This window comes from Piliocolobus tephrosceles, chromosome 5 (assembly GCF_002776525.5).
Source record: "Piliocolobus tephrosceles isolate RC106 chromosome 5, ASM277652v3, whole genome shotgun sequence".
NCBI lineage: Eukaryota > Metazoa > Chordata > Mammalia > Primates > Cercopithecidae > Piliocolobus > Piliocolobus tephrosceles.
The window spans coordinates 84,808,721-84,834,184 of record NC_045438.1 but is presented as its reverse complement, the minus strand read 5'-3'; the positions used below and the strand labels follow the sequence as shown (position 1 = coordinate 84,834,184).

General features: G+C 36.4%; 2 protein-coding genes across 4 annotated transcripts in view; one reads left to right on the top strand and one right to left on the bottom strand.

Annotated features, from left to right (window-relative positions):
- The window catches only part of SLC35A1 (solute carrier family 35 member A1), a 33,901-nt gene extending 25,338 nt beyond the window's left edge, over positions 1-8,563 (top strand). For both annotated transcript variants that reach the window (XM_023205255.1, XM_023205253.1), the window contains 4 exons: positions 2,626-2,692; positions 4,673-4,849; positions 5,296-5,430; positions 7,643-8,563. In XM_023205255.1, coding sequence (XP_023061023.1) covers positions 2,626-2,692; positions 4,673-4,849; positions 5,296-5,430; positions 7,643-7,770 — 507 coding nt within the window. In that variant the 3' untranslated portion in view covers positions 7,771-8,563. The remainder of the gene's footprint in view (positions 1-2,625; positions 2,693-4,672; positions 4,850-5,295; positions 5,431-7,642) is intronic.
- A 1,273-nt stretch (positions 8,564-9,836) lies between these two features.
- The window catches only part of RARS2 (arginyl-tRNA synthetase 2, mitochondrial), a 74,339-nt gene continuing 58,711 nt past the window's right edge, over positions 9,837-25,464 (bottom strand). For both annotated transcript variants that reach the window (XM_023205251.2, XM_023205252.2), the window contains 11 exons: positions 25,110-25,216; positions 20,064-20,159; positions 16,981-17,041; positions 15,678-15,754; positions 15,085-15,209; positions 14,446-14,513; positions 14,252-14,361; positions 13,721-13,816; positions 12,378-12,452; positions 10,823-10,886; positions 9,837-10,372 (listed from right to left, as the gene is read on the bottom strand). In XM_023205251.2, the coding sequence (XP_023061019.1) occupies positions 10,286-10,372; positions 10,823-10,886; positions 12,378-12,452; positions 13,721-13,816; positions 14,252-14,361; positions 14,446-14,513; positions 15,085-15,209; positions 15,678-15,754; positions 16,981-17,041; positions 20,064-20,159; positions 25,110-25,216 (966 nt within the window). In that variant the 3' untranslated portion in view covers positions 9,837-10,285. The remainder of the gene's footprint in view (positions 10,373-10,822; positions 10,887-12,377; positions 12,453-13,720; positions 13,817-14,251; positions 14,362-14,445; positions 14,514-15,084; positions 15,210-15,677; positions 15,755-16,980; positions 17,042-20,063; positions 20,160-25,109; positions 25,217-25,464) is intronic.

Here is a 25,464-nt window from a genome sequence, read left to right as displayed (position 1 = left end):
AATAATAATAATAATAATAATAATAATAATAATAATAATAATAATAATATGCAGTCTGTCAGATTTCTTGCCAAACATTATCCCTATGGAATTCCCCTCATCACTTAACATTAGGAGTCATTTCAGTAAGGAAATCTGGTATGTTTCACACTTAGTGAAGTCACACTACTTTCCACTGATGACCGTTAAACTTTTTAAGTACAAGTCATCTCTAAATCTGTTCTAACATTTTGTTGGTAATCATTGTAACAATAACAGCCGTAATCATTTATATGGCACTAAATACTAGCATTATCTAAATGCTTTATATATATATACTAACTCACCTACTTTTCTCGATAGTCTTTTATTTAGCTAGGTAGTCTAGGTGGGGAGAACTGCTTGAGCCCAGGAGTTCAAGATCAGCCTGGGTAACATAGTGAGACCATGTCTCCACAAAAAAATTTAAAACTTAGCTAGATGTGGTGATGCATGCCTGTAGTCCCAGCTACTTAGGAAGCTAAGGTGGGAGGATCACTTGAGCCGAGGAGGTTGAGGCTGCAGTGAACCATGATAGTACCACAAGATCCTGTCTCAAAAAAAGCTTTCTTTAATGCCTTACAGTATTTTTGCAAGCCTCAACTTATTCTGAGTTTTCGATTTCTTGATACTATTCTTAAATTCCTGGTTAGAGTCCTCTTGGTGATCTATACCTCAGTTTTGTTCTTGTAAAATCAATTCAGTGAAGATGCCCTTATTTAAACATGTTGATTTCCTTATGTATTCTTTTTTTTTTACTCTTCACTAGAACCTTCTTCTTCAGTAACTCTTTATCTCTCTTGAATCATCTTCTCACGAGCCATGGAATTCTAACTTCAAGTTTTACATTTTTGAATTTTGATTTATTCAGGACTGGAGCACATGTCTCTTAACTGTGCTGTGTTTGGCTCATGCTCAGATCACATGGTTGCTTTCTTCCAAAGTTTCCATCACATCTACTTCATCACCCAGTAGTTTCTTGTCAGAATCAAGTCCAGTCCAGATAAGCCGTTTCCATCACTATTTTTCCTAACTGTAGAGAGATTAAACTGGCAGGAAAGTCAAGAATTGTTGGGATAGGTGATATCTCAGTATGATTTTATTCTATCTATGTCAGTCCTGAAATTTGTATTAGGAAGGTATCCTTGTTAATAATGTGTAGTCTATAGCAGTGGTTCTCAAACTTTTGTGTACATCAGAATCAACTGGAAGGCTGGTTAAAACAGATTGCTGGGCCCATTCCCATAGTTTATGGTTCACTAGGTCTGGGGTAGAGCCTGACAGTTTTTATTTCTAACAAACCCCCGGGTGGTACCACTGCTGCTGATCCAGGGTCCATACTTTGAGAACCACTGGTCTACAGTATCTTCTGTTTCTCCTTTTATCTTCATGCAAACATTTTAGACCAAGCTTGCTCTCTCAGGTACCATAAAGTGGTACTTCTCTTATATCAGGCTTATTTATTTTGAACAAGGTATATACTTGTCATATTACAGTCATGAATCGTCAACCCTCTAATTTCAGTGATACTATTGAGATAGTATTTATCTTTCAGGAAAGACTGATGAAAGATCCTGACAGTTTAGAAAAGAGAAAATAAAGTGAAACAGAGGGTTAGGACCCATATACTTGGATCTGTTAGCACTAGTCTCACGCTATTTTGGTTATATATACTTGTCAATTTTGCCTACATAAGAAATTAAGAACCAGAGCTGTGTATTATAATCTTCTTTATTCATTTAGTATGTATCTTCGTCCATTTTCTGCTGCTATAACAGAATACACAGAGTGGGTAATTCATAAAGAACAGAAGTTTATTTGGCCCATGGTTCTGGAGGCTGGGAAGTCCAGAACACAGTGCTGGCATCTGGTGAGGGTCATTCTATGGCAGAAGGCAGAAGCGATCCCACGTGACAAAGAGGGAAGTGGGCTGAACTCATCCTTTTTATCAGAAACCTGCTCCCTCGATAACTAACTCATTCCCTCAGTAATGGCATCAATCCCTTCTTGAGGACAGAGCCTTCATGACCTAATCATCTCTTAAATGCCCACCTCTTAATACTGTTACAATGGCAATTAAATCTCAACACGCATTTTGAAGTGGACATTCAAACCATAGCTATGTGTATAGACAATGTATCTGGTACACAGAAGGCATACTAAAAATTCAATACATTGGGGAGTCTTAAGAGGCAGCACTTTATCCTGTAGGTGATGAGGAATGAGTTAAATTGTTATCATTTTCAGGATTGATGCTATAAGCTTTTAAGTTAGAGTGATAGTAGAAATTAAAATTAAGTAGCATGCTGACTTGGCCTGTTCAAAAGTTCATGCTAGAGTGCTTATTGATATTAGGAAACAGTGGGCACACAATATATTAAGCATATACTATGTCTGTGATTTGAGGAACACATTTTTCACTTAAGCCAAGTGCCCTGGTTAATTTCTGGAATGGTCTTTTTGTTTGTTTAGTTGTCTTATTCTGTAGAATAGCTGTGTCTGATATGCTTTTAGTAAGACTAACACAGGTTTTTGTATTTATTTGTTTGGACTCTTGGATGAACTCTTATTAGTCACTAAAAATAACTTTAAAAATTAATATTGCAGGTGGAACAAAATCCATTATTAGGGTTTGGTGCTATAGCTATTGCTGTATTGTGCTCAGGATTTGCAGGTAAATCATGAAAGCATCGTTTTATTCTTTTGTCATATTTTTCGAAAACATCAAATTTAGACACCAATCTAGTTTATCTTGCTTTCTCAGTTTTATTCCCATTAAACTTTATCTTCTTGCTTATATTTAGTTTTATGTCAGCTGTTTTTTCAGTAAATGTATAGCATCGTTCAGCTAAGTTCAGACTCAATCCCTATTCATACTTGCAGTTAACTACTTCTGTTATCTATCCTTGACCATCTCAGTCTAGCCCAAAACCCAAAAGTAAATGAAAAAAGACCTCTGAAAATGGAGAACATTAGCCTTCAGAAAGCCCGTTCCTTTTTTCTGGAACTGCCAGTATCATCAAGTCAGATCCTGCTGCTTTAGGTTGTTAATATTGCCACCTAAATATCTTTTTTTCCCCCTGTAACCTCAAGTTCTTTCTCTGCTTTAACAGGTTAGGAGCTATGGAGTAGGATGATGAGGTGGGTCAAGAGTACCTTAGAAAGCATAATACATAGAACTAACAACCAAACAGGGAGGAAAGACAACACAAAATCACTAACATCAAAAATCCATGGAAGTCTGGAGTTGTACGTGTAGGGACAAGCACTCCTGCAATGCATCAAGATAAGAAAGTATGAATATTAAGTGTAACATAAAAAAAGTTTTAGAAATAGTTCCAGCAGAGATGATAGCTTTTAATATATTCTGCTTAAAGCTTTTAGTGGAATTTATTAGTTATAGCTATATATCTTTATTATATATCTTTATTTGTACCTATTTCAAGTCAGGACTCTATTTTTGATTAGGAAAGCAGGCTGAATACAGAAGTAAAATACTGCTTGTAAATAAGATATTGTATAGGAGGGGAAAATATAGATTCAGGAATATACTTAATGATAGCATTGTGTTCTAGAAACCAACAAATTGGGAACAAAAATTGAGTTACCTAAAAAATATACTATTTGATTTTTTGCAATATCTTGAATAGTTAAATGATTATGTTCAACATTTTATTAACTCACTCTCTTAATACACAATTGAGGAAACAGAGGGTGGTTTAATATCTGTGTTTGGGGTAACTGGGCACTGGATAAATGTTTTTCCCAGAAAGTAAAATCAAAGGTGAAAATAAGAATAGCTATTTTATGTTCCCATTCCAACACAGACTCATCAAAAATAATCTTCTTTTTCGTTAGACTTTTTAGTTGATAAATACTTCACTGGCAATTCCTAAGTCTCTAACATGATGTTTATTAACTAAAATATTTAATGGCTTTGTAAAATATGCATTCATTTTAAGTATAAATCCGGAGAGACAGGGGACTTTTGTGGGGGAGGGGTATCATGTACTCCTTTGAAGTATCTGAAAAAATCTATGGACCTTCAACTCCAGAAAAATGCACATATACACAAAATTTATTATCCAGTTGGGGAGTTCATGATCCTTCTGACCTTGTGTATGAACTTGGCTTGTGGAACCCTGCTTTAAAGGAAAATGGCTTCACACAGCAAATTCTACTTACATTTTGGTTGTTACTCTGAAAAGATTCCTAGCGGTGATTATAGATTATATTGCAGAATTAGGAGTATTCATTAGTAGGCAGATATTACAGGGGTGTGTTTATAATTCACTCTTAATAGTGTAGTTTTTCAGCTGACCAAAGCAAATAATTTACTGGCGTTAAGTAGTACAGAGAGCTTTTGTGGTCTATCTTACTGCTATAATAAAGGCAGAAACTGTCTTAACAGCCTTCTGTTAAATGTAGCTTATAAACTTTCCACTGTTATTCTATATACTCTGTAAAAACATAAATTTATAATGTACAGTATGCCATGTGTCACAACCTACATAAGTGCACATTTAAGTAAAGTATGTTTTGTTCCCCAAATCATATACTTTATATATCTCTAGGATCTTGTTCTAAAGGAAAGACATTTTAAATTAATTTATAGTAACCTTTAATATTTGCATGTCTAATTTTCTTCTTTCAGGAGTATATTTTGAAAAAGTTTTAAAGAGTTCAGATACTTCTCTTTGGGTGAGAAACATTCAAATGTATCTATCAGGGATTATTGTGACATTAGTTGGCGTCTACTTGTCAGATGGAGCTGAAATTAAAGAAAAAGGATTTTTCTGTGGTTACACATATTATGTCTGGTTTGTCATCTGTAAGTATCCAGGAATCAAAGGTTCTTAGATCCTTTATTTTCTTTTTTAAGTTAGATGTCCATTTTAAGCTGTTATAACATTTTGAAATTAATCCTTTGATACTGTAAATACCAGTTTGAATATATTTTCATTTTATTGACTTAGTTTTGATTGTGAAGGCAAAATTGCTTTGGGATAGCAATGCCCCAAAATATCTAACATATTAGCAAAAAATGTGTAAAATTTAGTGCACCACATAGCCCTCTGGGCATTGTTTTGGAAAAACAATATTATATAGGAACTACTACTCAATTTTAGTACAAACTCTCAGATGACTCCTAAGGAAAACAGTGTTTTCCTTTTCCTAGGTAAATTAGTATGGATCTCTGGGGATGAAAACTGCCTCACCATTATGTAATGTTTCATTTATTTGAGTGATAAGATTTTCTTTCTTTCTGTATACAAGTTCTTGCAAGTGTTGGTGGCCTCTACACTTCTGTTGTGGTTAAGTACACAGACAACATCATGAAAGGCTTTTCTGCAGCAGCGGCCATTGTCCTTTCCACCATTGCTTCAGTAATGCTGTTTGGATTACAGATAAGTATGTCTTAGTTTGTGTTGAGTTTTTAACATGGAAAAGCCTCTCATTTCCTCGATTCATGTATTCCTTTATTTGAAAGTGGCAGTTGGCCATACTGTTTACAGAAATTCCTAGTTTTGTTACTACAGTTTATTCCACCTGTACCGCTGTTCATAGTTGTATGGGATGTGGCTAAGCAGTACTTTGGTTGTTTAAGTGGTCTTAGAGCTTAAGACGAGGGGTACTGATGTGAAAGTGAAGGGACTTTTTTTGCAGTCAAGGCCTCCCTGTATTTTATAGGTATTATATAGGACAACTTGAGTGACTGAATGTGAGAAGGTACTCAAGGAAATACATATAAAGACTTTAGGAAATTATTTGCAGCAGTCAGTTTAAACTATATTGGCTCCTTATTTAGAAGAATATAGAAAACATCTTTTATTCCTCCCTCAGCTTGCACTTTCCAACTGGTTTGGATTCGGGTATGAGATGGTTTTGAAAACAAAATCAAAATCTAGATTTTGTCTCTCATATCTTTGTTTCATTCAATATGTAATTAATATAAAACTCACTAATATAGCTGGCATTCCAGTACCACTGCTTTGCTAGTCCTAATATAACACACCCAGCATTAATTTGGCTTCTAAATTATTTAAGCAATGATACTGACTTAACATTTCAGGGTGCTTTTATAGTGTAATCATTTTCTTTACTGATCAATTATTATAACAAAGCAATATATGAAGAATAGCTATTAAATATATCAAGTAAAAGAGACCTGGCTTATATTTACATTTCATTTTTAAGTTGACTCCTGTCTATAAATGGAAATAGGGAAAAGCCAATGTTGTAGAAATTTTAGAAAACCACGTATAGTGTGTGGCAAATGTTGCCTGTACCATTTCGTAACTGTGTAACCTTGGGGAAGTTATGTACCCTGGGTGACACTTTCTTCATCTGTAAAATGGGAATAATATCACCTATTGCCTAGGGTTGTTTTCAGGTGAAGTGCTTTAGAGTAGTGCCTGGCACTACTTACCAACCACTTACCATTTCAGTCATCAGGTACTTATAAGGTTTCCCTTAGATATTTTTCTACTCGATTTAGGTAAACTTTTAGTTGTAATTCTGATCTATCTTTATGTTCAACAAAATCCTTATAGCATTGCTCATAAGAAGTACATAGGAACAGTATAAAATGCTTTTGTTTAATGTTCTTACTGATGGTCAACTAGCATGTCTTAGCAATCTTTCAGTTAACTGTTTAGATGTAAGTTTTTGTCCTACCTTCCCCTCTTTTGAAGGCACAGCTGGTTTTTTTTCAGTTAGGAGTGAACTAAAATAAAGCGTGATGTCATAGAAATGTATTTGTCAAGTTAGGACAAGTTATATTTTGGTTTCTTTTATCCCGATTTTTAAGATTAAGATGAAAAAAGGGGCCGGGCATAGTGGCTCGTGTCTGTAATCCCAGCACTTTGGGAGGCCAAGGCGGGCGATCACCTGAGGTCGGGAGTTCGATACCAGCCTGATCAATATGGAGAAACCCTGTCTCTACCAAAAATACAAAATTGGCTGGGCATGGTGGAGCATGCTCTCCTCCCAGCTACTTGGGAGGCTGAGGCAGGAGAATTGTCTGGACCCAGGAGGCAGAGGGTGCGGTGAGCCGAGATTGCGCCTTTGCACTTCAGCCTGGGCAACAAGAGCGAAACTCCGTCTCAAAAAAAAAAAAGATGAAAAAAGGGTTAAGACTAGTAGTAAATTATTGCCTCATCTCCTATTGAGAAATTATGATTTTTTTGATTTGTTTGAATGGTCACCTAACTGAATTTTGCTCAACTATCTTTTACTCTAAACTTTCACAGGTTCACCAACTCTACCACATTTTCTTTTGTACTTATATATATATATTTATACTTACATTTTTAAAAAATTATATATTTTATAGGGAAATTAGTATGTTCTTTGTCAGAGTGGTCAGTGTCAGTTAGGCATACTCATGTTCTAAAAAGTCTAATCAGTGATCAACACTGCCTGGATTTTACCCGCCCTGCCGCACCCCTCCTTTTTTTTTTTTTTTTGCTGTAATAGAAGACCTTTCTAAACCTTGCCATCATATAAATATGATCTGATAGCGTAAACCCACAATTAAGAGTTTTCAAAATTTTAAACTGATCATTAGGCAGTTTTAAAGACACACATACAGATAAAGCTGTTTTTTTTTTTTCCTTTTCAGCATTCACCTTTGCCCTGGGTACTCTTCTTGTATGTGTTTCCATATATCTCTATGGATTACCCAGACAAGACACTACATCCATCCAACAAGGAGAAACAGCTTCAAAGGAGAGAGTTATTGGTGTGTGATTTTAGCCTCATGTGAGACTCTTGTTAAGACTAAACCATTTGCATTAAATTAGAGCCTTAAGTCAATTCCAGAAGGTAGCATAAACAAATAAAAAATTAACTATATGGCATAAGAATTAAGATCAGTGCTGTATGTGGAAACAACAAACAAAGCTATCGGAGTGAACTGCTAATACAGAAACTTAATGTGGACCTGTTTGGGGTCAAACTATTGTTTTAGAATGAAGGAATTTTATTATTGTGTATATATATAATTTGTACATAAGTATGGAGATGATACAGTGTTAAAAAAAAAATCATGGTGAGGTTACAATACTCAAGTAACAAGGTTTGGGACAATGTCTAAGGGTTAAAGTGCCAAAGCCATTTCTGTACTAACTGTTCTCTTGTTCAGGTACCAGGGGAGAATGACCCCTCCTTATTCTCCAATTCATGTACAGTATTTTGTCCTAGCAGCAGTAAAGACCTAGTTCTTTTCTTACAAGAGGCAGAAACAAGACAGACTAGTTCATAAACAAACTGAATGTGTAACTTCTCAAAATGAATCTATTTCATAACTCAGATGATTTCTCGGTGGTGATTGAGTAGCCCTTTAGTGCTATATTTGTGCCATTCATTATCTGGTTCATATTTCTTTGCTGTTAGATGATGTACTTTTCTTCAAAAAAATTTCTAATGTCACTTTTGTACTTTTTTAAATAAAGTATGTTTAACTGTTGGACTCTCAATAATTTGTGAAATTTCAGTGTTTTCTGTAATGTTAATGGGGAAATTCAGCAATAAACTTTATATGAATTCTGAATTCTGTTTAATCACTTTTTTATATTATACATATGACCATTAAAATAATGCACTGTTATTTTCTATATGTAGAATTGTATCGGTTAGGGTTCTCTGGCTGCAAATCAACTCTGGGCAAGCCTTAAGCAAAAAAGAATTTTTAAGAAGGTCCACAATCAGGGCTACAAGCGTCTTGGATCTAAGAATTAATGAAAAGTCTTTTTAGCTTTTGTAAATATTTGGCTCTACCCATTACTGTTCCTGTATGGTTTCACTCAAGATTCAAATACTCAGGAAGACACTACTGATCTTGGAAGGGGAAAGTTTCTTCAAACAAGTAGAGAGGGATATTGGATGTGTAAAACATGTCTCTACATTTTTATCCCTTGGCTGGTTTATGCTAAGAAAAATTTGACAGTCGAAAATTAGCTATCTGGGAGTTATGGCACTAAAATTGGAACTGCAAGGCTGAATCTTTTCTAGGACTAAGAAGGTAAGTCATAATTGCTAATCTGAAATAATTTTCACTCTAGAGAAGCTTCAGTTTGTGCTAATTTGCTTCTTTATTCATAAAAATAGACTGTCACTGGTATTCAAAAGACTACTACTAGCAACATTTAGAATAAATTATAGCAGACCTGAATGGAAATGCTGGCTGATGAAGATGGCCGTACTGATCAAACACACCACATCCTACTCTTGTTGCCTAAGCCATGCTCATGTTATCTAATGAAGCCACACAAAATGTATGTCACCAGTATGAAGATATATGAAGGAAACTATAAGAAACTCCATTTCAAATTATGGTTGAATGGACTACATTTTATAAAAAGATCCTAATTCAATGTCTTTACAAGTAATTCCTTGCTATTAAAATGTATTTAGTTCCTGAATTCACACAGTAAGAGTTACCTGTATATGTTAACTCAAAGGGAGGCATGAGGTCTGTTGTCTCTAGGAGTAGCTGTCAGCTATATTAACAGAAAGATGCTTATTTTTGATCTCCCTATGTTTATTCCAAACTAGCCACAATTACAAGAAAATTGATAATTCCCCCCCCCCACCAATTCTTTTATTTCATGAAAACATTAAATCATTTCAGAATAGTTTCTGAATCATGTATAATCTACTATAGAATCATATATAAGAATAGTTTCTGGAAGAATGACATGGTAAGAAATTTCAAGCCAAAGTTTAAATTCAAATCCTTTAGCCCCATTAGACCACAAAGCTTTGGGTTTAAAAAAACTCAATGTCTATTTAAATACCTACTGACCATAAGATAATTCAGATGACTTATTTATTTAAGGATTAAGACTGAATAACTTTAATACAGATTCTGACACAGAATAATAGTTTAACTTTGGCTGGACGTGGTGGCTCATGCCTGTAATCCCAGCACTTTGGGAGGCCAAGGTGGGCGGATCACCTGAGGTTGGGAGTTCGAGACCAGCCTGACCAACATAGAGAAACCCCGTCTCTACTAAAAATGCAAAATTAGCCGGGCATGATGGCATATGCCTGTAATTCCAGCTACTCAGGAGGCTGAGGCAGGAGAATCACTTGAACCCGGGAGGCGGAGGTTATAGTAAGCCAAGATCACACTATCGCACTCCAGCCTGGACAACGAGATAAACTCCATCTCAAAAAAAAAAAAAATTATTCTGAACAGTAAGGCATCTAAGAATAGATAACTAGAGTTCATTTGACATTTTAAAAGGCATTTTAATGGAAATTACATCCTACATACAGGTGTTATTCCAAGAAGTTTCATTCCATTGGCTAGGACAGAACGGACAGCTTTGAAAAGATGAAGTCTGGCCTACAAAATAAAGAATGATGTAAAATATTCAATAACAGGAATGTATTCAATATATGAGAATGGTTTTAAAGGTAATTCTTTTTAATTTAAAGCAGGAACAATATGTCAAAGTGCCCTCGAGTTACTATAGGCAAGAGAAGATAAATTCCTAGCATCCCTTATACTAAGACCTGTACATAAAGTGTCATGGAGTGGGAGTGATAGTATTATACAGCATGCCTTCAGATAAGGGAAACATCACTATAATATTTCATGTAGGAAAATGTGCTTCATAGTCTAGTATTTTGGGAAGTATATAAACATTGATTGTTACAGCCTAATTATTAGCTGAGGAAGTACACTACTACAGTTGAACAACAGAATGCTATTTTAGAAAAATTTACAAAACTGACTTAGTAATATTAGTCTGAGGAGCTAGGGATTATACAGAAAATATTCAACATAACATACCCCAGCCACTTCAGGAGGACTATCTTTTATTTGTAGTGTTTTGTGTGCCACAGCTGCAAGATGACTGAAACAGGAAGAGAGAAATCACGATGGTACCAGCAGTAATTTCCTGTTATAAGATATGAGCTTGATACCTAATCTTACTCCTTCAACTTAATAAATAAAGCAAAGAACCATTAAAGGATGTATTCGAAACTGTAAAGTTGAAACTGGAATTCAAAACTCAAGCTTTAGATCTCAGCCCTATTCTACTACTAAGAGGTGGGCAATTCTTAAGATTATGATTTCATTGTTAATTTCACAAATATAAAAGATTCTTTTCTAATCATGTTTCCTCATTTAGACAACCTACAATCAAATGTATAACACAGCATGGCCTTTTCCTCTGTACAGTGAGGTGGGTAGAAACTAGTTATCCACTCTCCACACACACACTGGCCACACTTCTTTAAAGTATCTTTTTAAATTTAGGTATGGCATCAAGTATAACAATGTGTCGAAGAAATGATACTTAAGATACCAGTTTTAATGATAAAATGACATTTCATAAGATTTTGTACATTAGCTGGGCATGAGGGTTCACGCCTATAATCCCAGCTACTAGGGAGGCTAAGGCAGGAGAATCACTTGAATCCAGGAGGTGGAGGTTGCAGTGAGCCAAGACCGCACTCCAGCCTGGATAACAGAGTGAGATGCCGTCTCAAAGGAAAAAAAAAAAAAAAAAAAGACTTCTTCACCTCTGTATGTCTTAAGTGTCATTTAAAGGAAGAAAAAAATCCTTACATAAATCTAGAGAAGACAAGGTAAAAAGTATAATCAAGAAAACAGTCCTGATAAGTGTCTGATTTCAATAAACATTGAGTAAAAGCAAAATTTCTTTCATTAAATAGCTTTATGGAAGATACAGCTGCTGCTATACAAGGGTGGATTGAATAATTTCGATTTCAAGTTTCTAAAATAGACACCATGAAATTGTGATTAAAGATTAGAAAAATTAAGTTTTCTAGCTTATTTTTCTGCGCCTCTGCTTAAAAAACCTGTATGGACCCCACTACCCTGAAAATAAGTTTAAATGCCTCAGTCCATGGCAAACAGGTTTATACACGCTTCATTTATCAGCCTCCCAGGACAATGCTTATGGATCCTTTAAAATGTATTATTATGCTCTTGCTCAACTCTGGGCTTTTTTCTTCTTCCCAGCCACATTCCTTCTCCTGATTAATATCTCCTTTCCTCTGAGAAGCCCTCTCTGATCTCTCAAGGCTGGGCTGGTTGTCCTAACACCGTCTCTTATGTTCACTCTAATATAACACACATGCACTGTGCTGTAACTGTGGAGTTGTCAGTTCCCATTCTCCAGTCTTAGTGACAGTACCTTGTATCACTGAATGAAGGAAGAAACATTAACTGCTAATTTGTATAGATGAAGCAATAATTCCTGTAACTAAAAGCACATCAAATTTTAGAACAAGGAATTTGTTTATAGGAAACCTTTAGATGAAAGAAAGGTCTCAAATGCCATTAAACATCTGAAAACAGGAAGATTATAAAGTACCTTAAAGTTAGAAGGTAACTGACAATATGCCTGGGTTGAAGATCCTGAGATGACTTATAAAGCACCTCGTCGAACCTAAAAGATGACAGTAACAGTGAACAGGAAAAGACTGTACATGTTACACTAAGACATTAGACATTAAAAGATCATGAATATAAGATTGACTTGACATGATTAGGAGAAGAAGGTATGGCCAGGCGCAGTGTCTCACATCTGTAATCCTAGCACTTTGGGAGACCCAGGTGGGTGGATCACGAGGTCAGGAGTTTGAGACCAGCCTGGCCAATATGGTGAACCCCGTCCTCGACTAAAAATACAAAAAGTAGCCAGGCGTGTTGGCCAGTGCCTGTAGTCCCAGCTACCCGGGAGGCTGAGGCAGAAGAATTGCTTGAGTCTGGGAAGCAGAGGTTTCAGTGAGCCGAGATTCAGTCACTGTACTCTAGCCTGGGCAACAGAGCGAGACTCTGTCTCAAAAAAAAGAGTAGAAGGATATGAAAAAACTGTGTGTACACTTGTAGGCAAAGGAACATTTTTCTTTCTTACAAATTCTTTGATGGCAGGGACTTCAAAATCATCTTGCTATTCCCTAGACCTAGTCCACAGCAAAACTTTTAATCATGGCTGGTGAATGTAAAAAGCCTCCAGCCATGTTTAGGAACATAAAATATAAATGAGCAAAGTCTACCCTCAATGCTAAGAAAACCCAGGTGGCTTATTTTTCCTCACATTAGCTATTGTACATGTGAGTAAATTTTTCTGATCCCAGGAAAGAACCACTGACTACTATATAGCAATCAAAGAAAACCGCCTTGTTCATAACCACCCATACCCCTTCTAGAGATGAAGCTCTGGCATGTTTAGCTTCACCAACAATGCCCATCAGAGCTAAAATGTGTGGAGTCTTGCCTAGCATGGGAGCATCAGATACATGTGTTTGAGGTTATGAACCGAAACCAAGAGGCAAATGAAGGACTTACGGTCTCTGGGAAGCTGCACAAAGGCAGGTGTTTTCCTTCACTTATCACAGAGGGCAAGAAGATGCTCTTACTCAAACTAAAAGGTTATGCTTTTATAAGGCTTTATGTGAGCCCGAGGTGGCTAGACACGTGTGCTATTCATCAGTGATAATATTCTGAAGACCTAAAGACTGTCCTCCTTGAGCATTGTCTTAATCTATGCCCTCTGCCCTCAAAATGCAAATAATCACTTTTTAGGCATCCCTTTGGGAAAAGTCTAGAGGCAGAAGGCAGCTACTGGCCTGTTGACTCTACTGGGCAGCAAAAATGCTAATAGCCATTTTGATAAGCAGAAGCACACTTGATGATCCCTAGAAAACATCGTACCTGAGAAGATGCTGAAGAATTGAAACAGACTGTGGCTCTTGTAAACAAGCAGTGTTGAAGTCATTCAGGTACCCACATCCAAAAGTCTCTTCCAAACTGTTATCAAAAGTTTAAAGTTAAAAACATCAAAATATTAAAAAGTCATACAAGGGCACAGAGCTCCAAGTGATGAACATCACCTTCTAATACACAATTTTGGTCTCCTTAATACAGCCCTAGACTTTGATGCCAACACTGTTTGATCTGATACTTTAATTTTCCTAAATCTATTTCTTTATCCATACACAATGGAGGTAACAGTATATTCTTCGACAGGGTTATTCTGAGGACTAAGATAATACACATAAATGTATTTCTAACATAGATGCTCAATAAAAAAATTTTTTTTCCCTAAAAGAAGGCCTATCCTAGTCAGATCTGAATAGAAGATATTGGAAAAGTCCAGAAAACAGGGCCCCTGGTCTTAGAATCACAGGACCCAACCTAGGGAAGCACAGTGCAGTACAAGGTTTCCCTGCAGCCTCTTCTCACCTGTGGAGGCGGGCGTGTGTGTACTGTAGGAAGACTCCTGTGTCCCCGTGACTCTGGAAAACACGATCCCAGCTGAACTTGTAGTCAGATAAGAGTAAACCTTTGAAGTCCTAAAACGACAGAGGAAATCTTCACTGCTGGGATTTGCTCTAGTACCGAACAAAAGGGCCTCACAGATAGGAGTCTTAACAGACCTGAATAATGAGTGCTGCGAGCCCGACCCTCTCTGCAGTCTCCTGTGGGTTCTTGAGTTCTTTGGTTGCTGAAACAGACAAAGGCAGCTATCTTTATTCTACATGACACTGTGCCAATCATAGATCCAAGTGAAGGTAATATCTGCCAAAAATGCATGCTGACAATCAGGAACAGATTTAGAATGAGTAATTTACTTTCCTAATTTAGGCTATTTTACCTTTGATAATGACATTTCCCCTGCCTACATTAAAGGAAAAGAAATCCAAATTTATTTATTCAAAAGATACTTGTAGGACATCTGATACTTAGTTTTCCAGGGATGAAGGTTAAAGTCATAAGGACTTGTGATTTGAATCCAAATTATAACATAGAAACTTCACGTGACCACCCAGACAACAGAATGACAAGCTGTTCATGAAAAGAGGACCAAGGTTATAGCAATTCAGATTATTGAAGTGACCAATTCCCGAGTAGTAAGTATAAAAATTCTGGCACCTCTAATTAGTGAAAGCTATTTCTGACAAAGTTAGTGACACTTCAATGGAGGGACAGACATAATAAATCACACTGCCCAAAGTCCAGAGTAACATAAAAGTGGCATGTAAGTTATGACTTTAATAAGAAAAAACTGAATTCACTCTTAATTGAAGCCATGTTCTGTAGCATCCTTAATTGAATCTCATTTAAAACATCTTCTAGGAAAGTGACATCTCCTCTTCGAGTCTTCATTCCCTGCACTACTCCAAAGGGCACATGCTGGCACCTAAAAGAGTGGGCATCTAGTTAACTGAAAGTTAAACAAGAGCTGCTGCTGAAAGCATATAATACCTTTCAGAGAGTGGTTTGAACTTTAACCCTCAGAGTTTTTAAAAATTAATAAAATGAAATTGATGTGATTTGTATGCTACAAAGGACATTAAGCACATCTTCACTTTATAATCAACAGCATGTGATTAAACTACTAGTTGCCTTTAGGAGAAAAAGGAGATGTGGATTAAGAATTTTGAAAACTAAGCCATGGAGAGCAGATAACTAATAAAAATACAGTTATTAAATGTTTGTAAGGTGGAAATTATTATAACCAAGACATAATACAAAAATCAAATCTACTTTTCCATACTAATATCTTGAAACAAAGAATTTAAATTTGAATGAAAAACTTTTAACCACTAGGTACATTTTCAGGCTCAGCTGACTCTGCACAGACAATTAAGAACCATGCAGACATTACCTTTCTGCCCAGTCATATCCCATGATCTTCAGCATTTGGAATACTTGCTGAAAATGCTTTTTTTGTCCTTTATCTGTCTTGGGAAGAAAACATATATAAAATAAAAGAACAGTTACAAATTAATGCACAGAAATAGGTTGGACTTGAATCAAATTAAGATATTTGAGGTTTGACAGACTAAAGTCTTTGTCAATCGATACGTTTAAAGTAAACACAAAGAGGATGCCACAAGAAGAGTGTCTAAGTGGAGTGCTCTACAAGGGAGGGGAATAAGAGCCGTAGCACTCCACTGAGTCAGTAGGAAATGTGAACTTCAACCTTCTGAGTATTCCATTTAAATTTCTGCCCTCTCGGCTATGATGACCCTGGTCTCTGAGACCAAAGTTCAGCTCTAAATAAATATTTGATGGCAACTTTTCTTCTAAGTGAAAAGGAAGGTTTCACATGGTAAGTAAGGAAAGGGGAAAAAGATACTACAATACCACTCAGCAATAAAAGGAACGAACTACCGACACACAGGACAGCCTGGATAGTTCTCCAGGGCATTCATTATACTGAGTGAAAAAAGCCAATCTCAAAAGTTACATATTGTATAATTCCATTTATACAACATTCTTAAAGTGACAAAATTGTGCTGAAGAACAGAGCACTGGCTGCCAGGGGTTAGGACTGGGTGAAGGTGTGATTATTAAGTGGTTGACCACGAGGGAGTTTGTTTTGTGATGGAACAGTTCTATATTCTGAATGTGGTGATGGTTACATGAATCTATACATGTGATAAAGTCTCATAAAACCATACCCACACAAACATCTACAGGAGAGTACATGTAAAAGCTGGCGAAATTTCAGTAAGGTCTCTACCAATGTTAATTTCCTGATATTGATAAAAGTACTATGGTTATATACTATCTTTGGGGGAAAACACTGTACTATTTTGAAACTTCTTGTGAGTATTAAATTACTTCAAAATAAAGTTATTTAAAAACAACTGTTGACCCCAATTCAGAATTAAAAACTAAAAAACAAAAAAAACTTTGCATTATGGTGATCTGTATATATTAATTTCACATAACCATTTTACTGATTCAGGTAATTTTTTCTTACTATGAAGCAATGTAAACTTTTTCATTTTTAAGTGTTTAAACTTTTAAATAGAAGTTGCGCACTTTAAACATACTTAATGTTGACTTCTCTCTGTAGTTTGACATAATTAGTTTTCCATAGTTTTTCAACATGGCATCCAATTTCTACCTCTGTAATTTTCATGAGTTAGAGATCATAATTTTTTGTTCTGATTACTTACCACATATATCATTGTATCAAAATTATACTTGTCCATTCGATCTATAGCAGCTGCAAGATCTCTGAAAAAGTGGCCATAAACCAAGAGTTACTAAGCAGATCTGGGTAATAATTGATTTTACCTATTTAATAGCAATGAGCATTTTCTAATTAAGAACTTAAATTACCCCACAGCCTGAGGAATTCTAACCACACTTAGACAATTCAAATACCACATTTTGATATAAAATGATAAAAATAGGTTTGGGGAAAACAACAATAAAAACACTGGCAAAAGTAAAACCTAAAATAAATATAAATAAATAAAATTAATATATAAAAGTTCTACAACATGTAGTAATAACAACTAAAATAGCTCTGGGTGAAGTGTCTTGTAGGTAAATGTTTTATGATTAAGTCTCTACTAAAAAGAATCACCTGTTACTTCTCTGCAATATATTCTCTTAACGAACACATTTAAAATATAGATGATGTAGTAAACAGGTATTGTCTAGATACTCTCCTATTAGTATTACTAAGGACTTTCAAAGTCTTGGGTCAGTCAGGGGGATACCTTCTAATGCATTTAAAAGACCATAAAGTCATCCAGGTGCGGTGGCTCATGCCTGTAATCCCAGCACTTTGGGAGGCCGAGGTGGGAGGATCACTTGAGGTCAGGAGTTCGAGACCAGCCTGACTAACAGGTGAAACCCTGTCTCTACTAAAAATACAAAAATTAGCTGGGCGTGGTGGCACACACCTGTAATCCCAGCTATTCAGGAGGCTGAGGCAGGAGAATCGCTTGAACCTAGGAAGTGGGAGGTGGAGTCTACAGTGAGCTGAGATCGTGCCACTGCACTCCAGCCTGAGTGAAAGAGCAAGATTCTGTCTCCAAAAAAAAAAAGGCCATAAAGTCCTTTGACAGAACTTCTCTTTTATCTCTGATTAGATACAAGTATCTAGCTGGCACACGAAATAATGAAAAATAAACCAAAATTGCAAGTCAAGGATTATGAAATATTGAAGTTTAAAATTAGAGCTATTTTTGATTAACAACATATGATACTGGAAAGACTGAAAACATTTCTCGATCTTTTGAAATGTTAGGGATCGTCAAAATGTCATTAGTACCTATCTCATGATCCTGACATTGCAAAGAGCATGCATTCTCAATGGAGGCAAAAACTGGCTAATTTTTGTGTTTTTAGTAGAGACAGAGTCTCATCATGTTGGCCAGGCTGGTTTTGAACTCCTGACCTCAGATGATCCACCCTCCTCGTCCTCCCAAAGTGCTAAGAATACAGGCAAGAGCCACTGCATATTTTTTGTAGAGATGGGTCTCATTATATTGCCTAGGCTGGTTTCAAACTTCTGGTCTCAAGTGATCCTCCTGCTTTGGCTTCCCAAAGTTCTAAGATTACAGGCATGAGCCACTACAGTTGGCCAACAAAAAACCTTATTCTTCATGCATAAACCACAGATATGCATATAATATATACAGAGATACAGAATATCTGTGGGATAAAATTTCATGAGAATTGGCAATTAGGAAAAATATAGCTGAAAAAGTTGCCTGGAGGGATTATACTTTTAAAATGTTGAGAAACTTGTATAGCAGATTATCACAAAAATGATGTCACAAATACACACTTGTGTTACATTTTTTTGGTTTGAGACAAGGACAAAACAAAGGGAAACTTTTTGATCCAATGAAAAAACACAAAAGAATAAGAACAATTTCTAGGTTGAATTTGTAGAAACTGAATTTCAAAGCCAAAAGAAGTGCCAGGTCATTTAATCCAGATCTCTCATTTCACAAAGTACAGAATCAGCCCAGAGAGTTAAACAACAGTCCCAGGTCTCCAGCCTCACACTCTGCTCTTTTCAGTATTCTCTTGCACTTTTGTCTGCTATAACAACTTTGATTTACAACCCCCACACAAAGGTATTCTATACAAAACCCACTAGAAGGCAGAAGCAACTGACATTAAAGCAAAGCGAAAAATCTACCATTTCAGTAAGTGGCAAAAAGAAAACTATTTTCAAAGAAAAAAAGAAAGTACAGGTGTTAAGGTAAATACACAGAAAAGTCTACATCTAATGACAGCCTGAAAAAACACCAAATCAGGATAGTTATAGAGATCTCATGTCATAGGGTCCCTTTTCTGATGGGATGTTTCTTTTTCCAAAGAAAAATATAGGTGTTGAAAAATTGAGACTTAATGATAGCCCAAAAAAGACACTAACCAGACCCGAATACTTACAGAGCCTCTGTTCTCAATGGCTACTTCTTATAACTACTGTGCAAGGGTTTATTTATTTAATCTGTCTAGCAATAATTAGTTGATACAAAAAACTTTTCTAATATACATATTTGCTTATCTAGAAAAACAATGTACCTCTTAGATATATAAGCTCTTCTCATTTCCTAATCCCAATTGCATAGAATTGGTCAAGGGAAATGTCAAAAAGTAATAGAAGGTAAGAGATGAATTTCCTAAGGGGAAATTAAGAGACTTGATTGGTTGCTTAAAGTAGAGGTGTTAAGGTACATAATTTGTTTGGAATAAATTACGGTAGTTAATATAACAACAACAAAATATCGTGACTTTATGTTACAAAAGTGATTTGTGACCTAATATAAAATTCTGGCCTGGGAGACACTTTTGCCACCAGTGCTTCTCTTTCCTATTAGCTTTGTCCCAGAAATAAGAGTGCTTGATAAACCCACTTCTTACTGATGAACAGAGATTGGCCCTTCCACAAAGGTCAGTCACGGAGACAGATGGAAAAAAAATGTGACATGGCTGCCTTCTCCCTCAGCCTACTTTACCAAATCCCAATGAGGTCTGGTATTTATGTGCATGTAAGATGTTCTTTACAGCATGAGGAAACCCCTGAGCTAATATGGTCATCTTTTAGTATACATTTCCTGCCAACATGCCATTGTAAAATACTTTTAGTTGATTATGAAGTACTTCAGTTTTACAGCTTATAGAATAATGTCGTCAGCTGTGGAGTTCGATAATGCATAATTGTAAACAGTTTTTCATCTGAAAGCAATAGATTTAGAACCAAATGTTTACCCTCACAGAGGTTACAAACCTGGTTGCATAGAGAGAAGTACCATCACTTCGCATTACAGTACAAATTGAGGAGGGGTCGCCATTCCCAGAGAGATCTACAACAGCCGTTCCTTTTCTAGAAATGCAAAAAGGTAACTTTGAAGCAACATAATAAATTCAGACCTTTAAAATTGTAATATCTAAAACATTATCTTCAGCAAACCAGAAGCTATTTTTATTACCCACATTGCAATAAGCAATGCCAATTCAAGCTTTAACCAACAATGGTGAAAAACAAGAATATGACCAAGAATCTCTTACGAATGGGTATGATGTAATTAATATTTGGTTATCTTAGCTTTTAAATCTGTAGTTCTGGATAAGGTACTCAGAAATAAAATCTTTAATATACCCAGTTGAAAAATGAGATGCAGCTGCATCGTAACTATGAAATGTCACACATTCTCCTTCTACGGTATTATAACATTCAATATTGGGCTAATTTTTAACATGCCACAAAGTACCCAAGTATTAAAACTACAGATTTTTGTCTTTCCTGTATGACCAAACTTTGGCATCTGTATATGACAATCTAAAAATTTTCCTTAGGGACATTACTGAGGATGCTATTAACTACGTTTCACATCTTCCTTATAAATATGACAGGAGAAATTTTGCTTTAGTACTATGAAAAGTGACATGTCTCTTAAGCAATTGGTTTGCCTCTACATTATAGATGTCTGGGCTTCTTTCACTGGTATTTCTCTGATTAGCTGACAGGGAGCTAAAAGCTAAATTAGAAAACAATTAGGCAAGAAACAAAAATAAAACGTATCCAAATTGGAAAAGAAGTTAAATTGTCTCTGCAGGTAGTATGATTTTTTTTTCAATATGATCTTATAAATAGAAAACTCTGAATATGATCTTATAAGTAGAAAACCCTGAAGATTCCACCAAAAAACTGTTAGAATTAATAAATGAATTTTGTAAAGTTGCAGTATAGAAAATCAACATACAAAAATCAGTAGTTTTTTTTTTTTTTTTTTTGACATAGAGTCTCACTTTGTTACCGAGACTGGAGTGGTGCAGTGGCACGATCTCAGCTCATTGCAACCTCTGCCTCCTAGGTTCAAGCAATTCTCCTGCCTCAGCCTCCCAAGTAGCTGGAATTAGGCATGCGCCACCACATCCAGCTAATTTTTGTGTTTTTAGTAGAGACGGGTTTTCACTATGTTGGCCGGGCTGGTCTCAAACTCCCGACCTCATGTGATCCACATACCTCGGCTTCCCAAAGTGCTGGGATTACAGGCGTGAGCCACCGCGCCTGGCCAAAAATCAGTAGCATTTCTATACACAACAACAAACTATCTGAAAAAGAAATTTTTTAAAAAAAAGTCCATTTATAATAACGTCAACAAAATCAAAATAGGAATAAATTTAACCAAGGAGGTAAAATATCTATACACTGAAAACTATGTAACACTGATGAAAGAAATCAAAACACAGATAAATGGAAAGATATCCTGTATTACTGGATTGGAAAAATCAATATTTTAAAAATGTCCATACAACCAAAAGCAATCTACAGATTCAATGCAATCCCTACCAAAATTCCAATGGCATTTTTCACAGAAATAGAAAAATCAATCATAAAATTTATATGGAACCCCCAAATACCCAAAGCAATATTGAGCAAAAAGAATAAAACTGGGCCAGCTGTAGTGGCTCACGTCTATAATCCCAGCACTTTGGAAGGCCAAGGCAGGTGGATCACTTGAAGCCAAGAGTTCAAGACCAGCCTGGGCAACATGGTGAAACTCCATCTCTACCAACAAATACAAAAATCAATCAGCTGGGTGTGGTGGCACATGCGTGTAATCCCAGCTACTTGGGAGGCTAAGGCAGGAGAATAGCTTGAACCTGGAGGTGGAGGTTGTAGTGAGCCAAGAAAGCACCAATGCACCACAGCCAGGATGACAAAGCCAGACCCTGTCTCCAATAACAACAACAACAACAACAACAAAGCTGGAGGCATCGCACTACCTAATCTCAACATCTACTACAAACCATAGTAATCAAAACAGCATCATACTAGACAAAAACATAGAGACCAATGGAATAGAATAGACAGCCTAGATACAAATTCACGGTCAACTGAATTTTTTTTTTTTTTTTTTTGAGATGGAATTTTGCTCTTATTGCCCAGGCTGGAGTGCAATGGCTCGATCTCGGCTCACCGCAACCTCTGCCTCCTGGGTTCCAATGATTCTCCTGCCTGAGCCTCCCAAGTAGCTGGGAATATAGGCATGTGCCACCACACCCAGCTAATTTTTGTATTTTTAGTAGAGATGGGGTTTCTCCATGTTGGTCAGGTTGGTATCGAACTCCCGACCTCAGGTGATCTGCCCGCCTCGGCCTCCCAAATTGGTGGGATTACAGGCATGAGCCACCGTGCCCAGCCAGGTCAACTGATTTTTGACAAAGGTGCCAAAATAACACAGTAAGAAAGGGACAGTCTTGGCCAGGCACGGCGGCTCACGCCTGCAATCCTAGCACTTTGGGAGGTGAAGGCAGGTAGATCACGAGGTCAGGAGATTGAGACCATCCTGGCCAACGTGGTGAAACCCCGTCTCTACTGAAAATACAAAAATTAGCTGGTGTGGTGGCGTGTGCCTGTAATCCCAGCTACTTGGGAGACTGAGGCAGGAGAATCGCTTAAACCCAGGAGGCAGAGGTTGCACTGAGCCAAGATCACGCCACTGCACTCCAGTTTGGCAACAGAGCGAGACCCCGCCTCAAAAAAATAAAAAGAAAAGGACAGTCTCTTCAATAAATGACATTGGGAAAACTGGATATCCATATGCAGAAGAATGAAACTAGATCCTTATCTCTCACCATGTACAAAACTCAACTCAAAGTGGATTAAAGACAAATCTAAGACCTGAGCTGTAAAACTATTAGAGGAAAACACTGAAGTCTTGGCATCAAGATTTCTTGGAGCTAGTCCTCAAAGCATAGGCAACAAAAGCAAAAATACACAGATGGGATTGCATAAAACTAAAAAAGCTTCCGCACAGCAAAGAAAACAATCAACAAAGTGAAGAGACAACCTAGAGCATGAAAGAAAATATGTGGAAAACATGTATCTGATAAGAGGTTAATAGGAAAATATATAAGGAACTCAACTCAATGGAAAAACAAAAACAAAAAACTAAACCAAACCAACACCACCACCAAAAAAAACTCAATTAAAAAGTGTGCCAAAGAAGCCATTATCCTCAGCAAACTAATGCAGGAACAGAAAACCAAATATGGTATGTTCTCACTTGTAAGTGGGAGCTGAACAATGTGAACACAGAGACATAAGGAAGGAAAGAACACACACTGGGGCCTGTTGCGGGATGGGGGGTGGGAGAGCATCAGGAAAAATAGCTAATGGATGCTGGGCTTAATACTTAGGTGATGGGTTGATAGGTGCAGCAAATAGCAAATCACCATGGCACACATTTACCTATGTAACAAATCTGCACATCCTGTACACATGCCCGGGAACTTAAAAAAAAAAAAAAGAAAAAAAAGAAAAACAAAAACGTGGGCCAAAGACCCATATAGACATTTCTCAAAAGAAGGCAAATAAAAGGCTAACAAGTATATGAAAAGGTGCTGAACATCACTAATCATCAGGGAAACGCAAAATTAAAACCACAATCCACAATAAGAAATTTCTTCACACTTGTTAAGATGGCTTTTATCAAAAAAAAAAAAAAAAAAAAAAAAGATAAACGTTGGCAATGATGTGGATAAAAGGGAACCCTTGTATACTAGTGGTGGGAATGTTAGTATAGCCATTACGGAAAACAATGTGGAGGTTCCTCAAAAAACTGAAAACAGAACCTCCATATATATGATCCAGCAAACTCACATCTGGGTATACATCCAAAGAAATTGAAATCAGTATGTCCAAGTGAAATCTGCCCTACCATGGTTATTGTAACATTATTCACAATAGCCAAGATGTGAATTAACCTTAACAGATGAGTGGACTTTAAAATATACAATGTTATACAACAGATAATATGCAGGTAATATACAACAGGTAATATGCAGCCTTAAAAAAAAGGAAATCCTGTCATTTGTGATAACATGGATAAACTGAAAGGACATTATGCTCAGTGAAATAAACGATGTACAGAAAACAAACACTGTATAGTCTCACATGTGGAATCTAAAAAATTCCAATCATAGAAGCAGAGAAGTAGAATGGAGGTTACCAAGGGCAGGGAATGGGGAGATGCTGGTTAAAGGCTACAAAGTTAAACAGGAGTAAGTTCGGGAGATCTATTGTACAGCATTGTGAGTATAATAAACAATAATGCATAGTACATTGGAAAACTGCTAACAGAGATTTTAAATGTTCTCATCATAGGTAAGTAGGTAACAGTGACGGATATGTTAATTAGCTTGATTTAAACATTTCACAGTATGCATATAAATATCAAATCATGTTGTGCACCATAAACATATACAATGTGTCATTCATCAATCACAACCTTTTTTTTAAAGAAAAAAATCTACCATAAGCAAGGGAACAGAATTCCAGGAGGGATATGCTAACATCATCTCTGACTTCATATTACTTTCCCTGCCTCTACTTCCTGTTTTCATCATTTTCCTCATTTATAAGCCTGTTATAGTATACTTATTTTCACATGCTACCTTAAATATTTTTTGAAAAGGCAGGGACTTCTTTTAAAAGGTAAAACTGAGTCAGAAGATAATGAGATTTATTTCCTTTTTTCAGTTATACCATTATTAGGTTATATGACCTTAGGAAGGTCACTTATATTTTCTGTGCTTCAGTTCCCATCTTTATAAAAAAACAAGTAACATTGTTTCTCCAAACCTTAACAGCTTTTGCTATGGCAGCAAAATACAGAATATGGGAAAGTACTCTGAACAGGAAAAAGCACTATAAAAAATCCCAAGAAAGCTGCACATTGCATTCTGTTGTCCTTACTCAAAGGATACATCAATAACAATTTCAAACAACAAATAATTTTACTAAAGAATAGAAACCTGATCATACATTGTTTTCAGTAGGAGTCCTTTACTCTCCAGCAACTTTAAGACTTCTTGAGATTTTTCACGATAAAATGATTCTCCTGAATATTCATCAAAATATACTCCCAGACGCTAAAAGAGTTCAGAAACAAAAAGACAAATAAATGTTAATTGAATCTCCTATTCTTACCCTAAGGCAAAATTAAGGATGCTCTACCACCTGTCATACACATGAACACAATAAAAATTAAATTAAGGGCTGAGTGTGGTGGCTTATGCCCATAATCCCAGCACTTTAGGAGGCTGAGGCAGGAGCATCACTTGCATCTGGGAGTTCAAGACCAGCCTGGGCAAGATGGCGAGGACCTGTCTCTTTATTT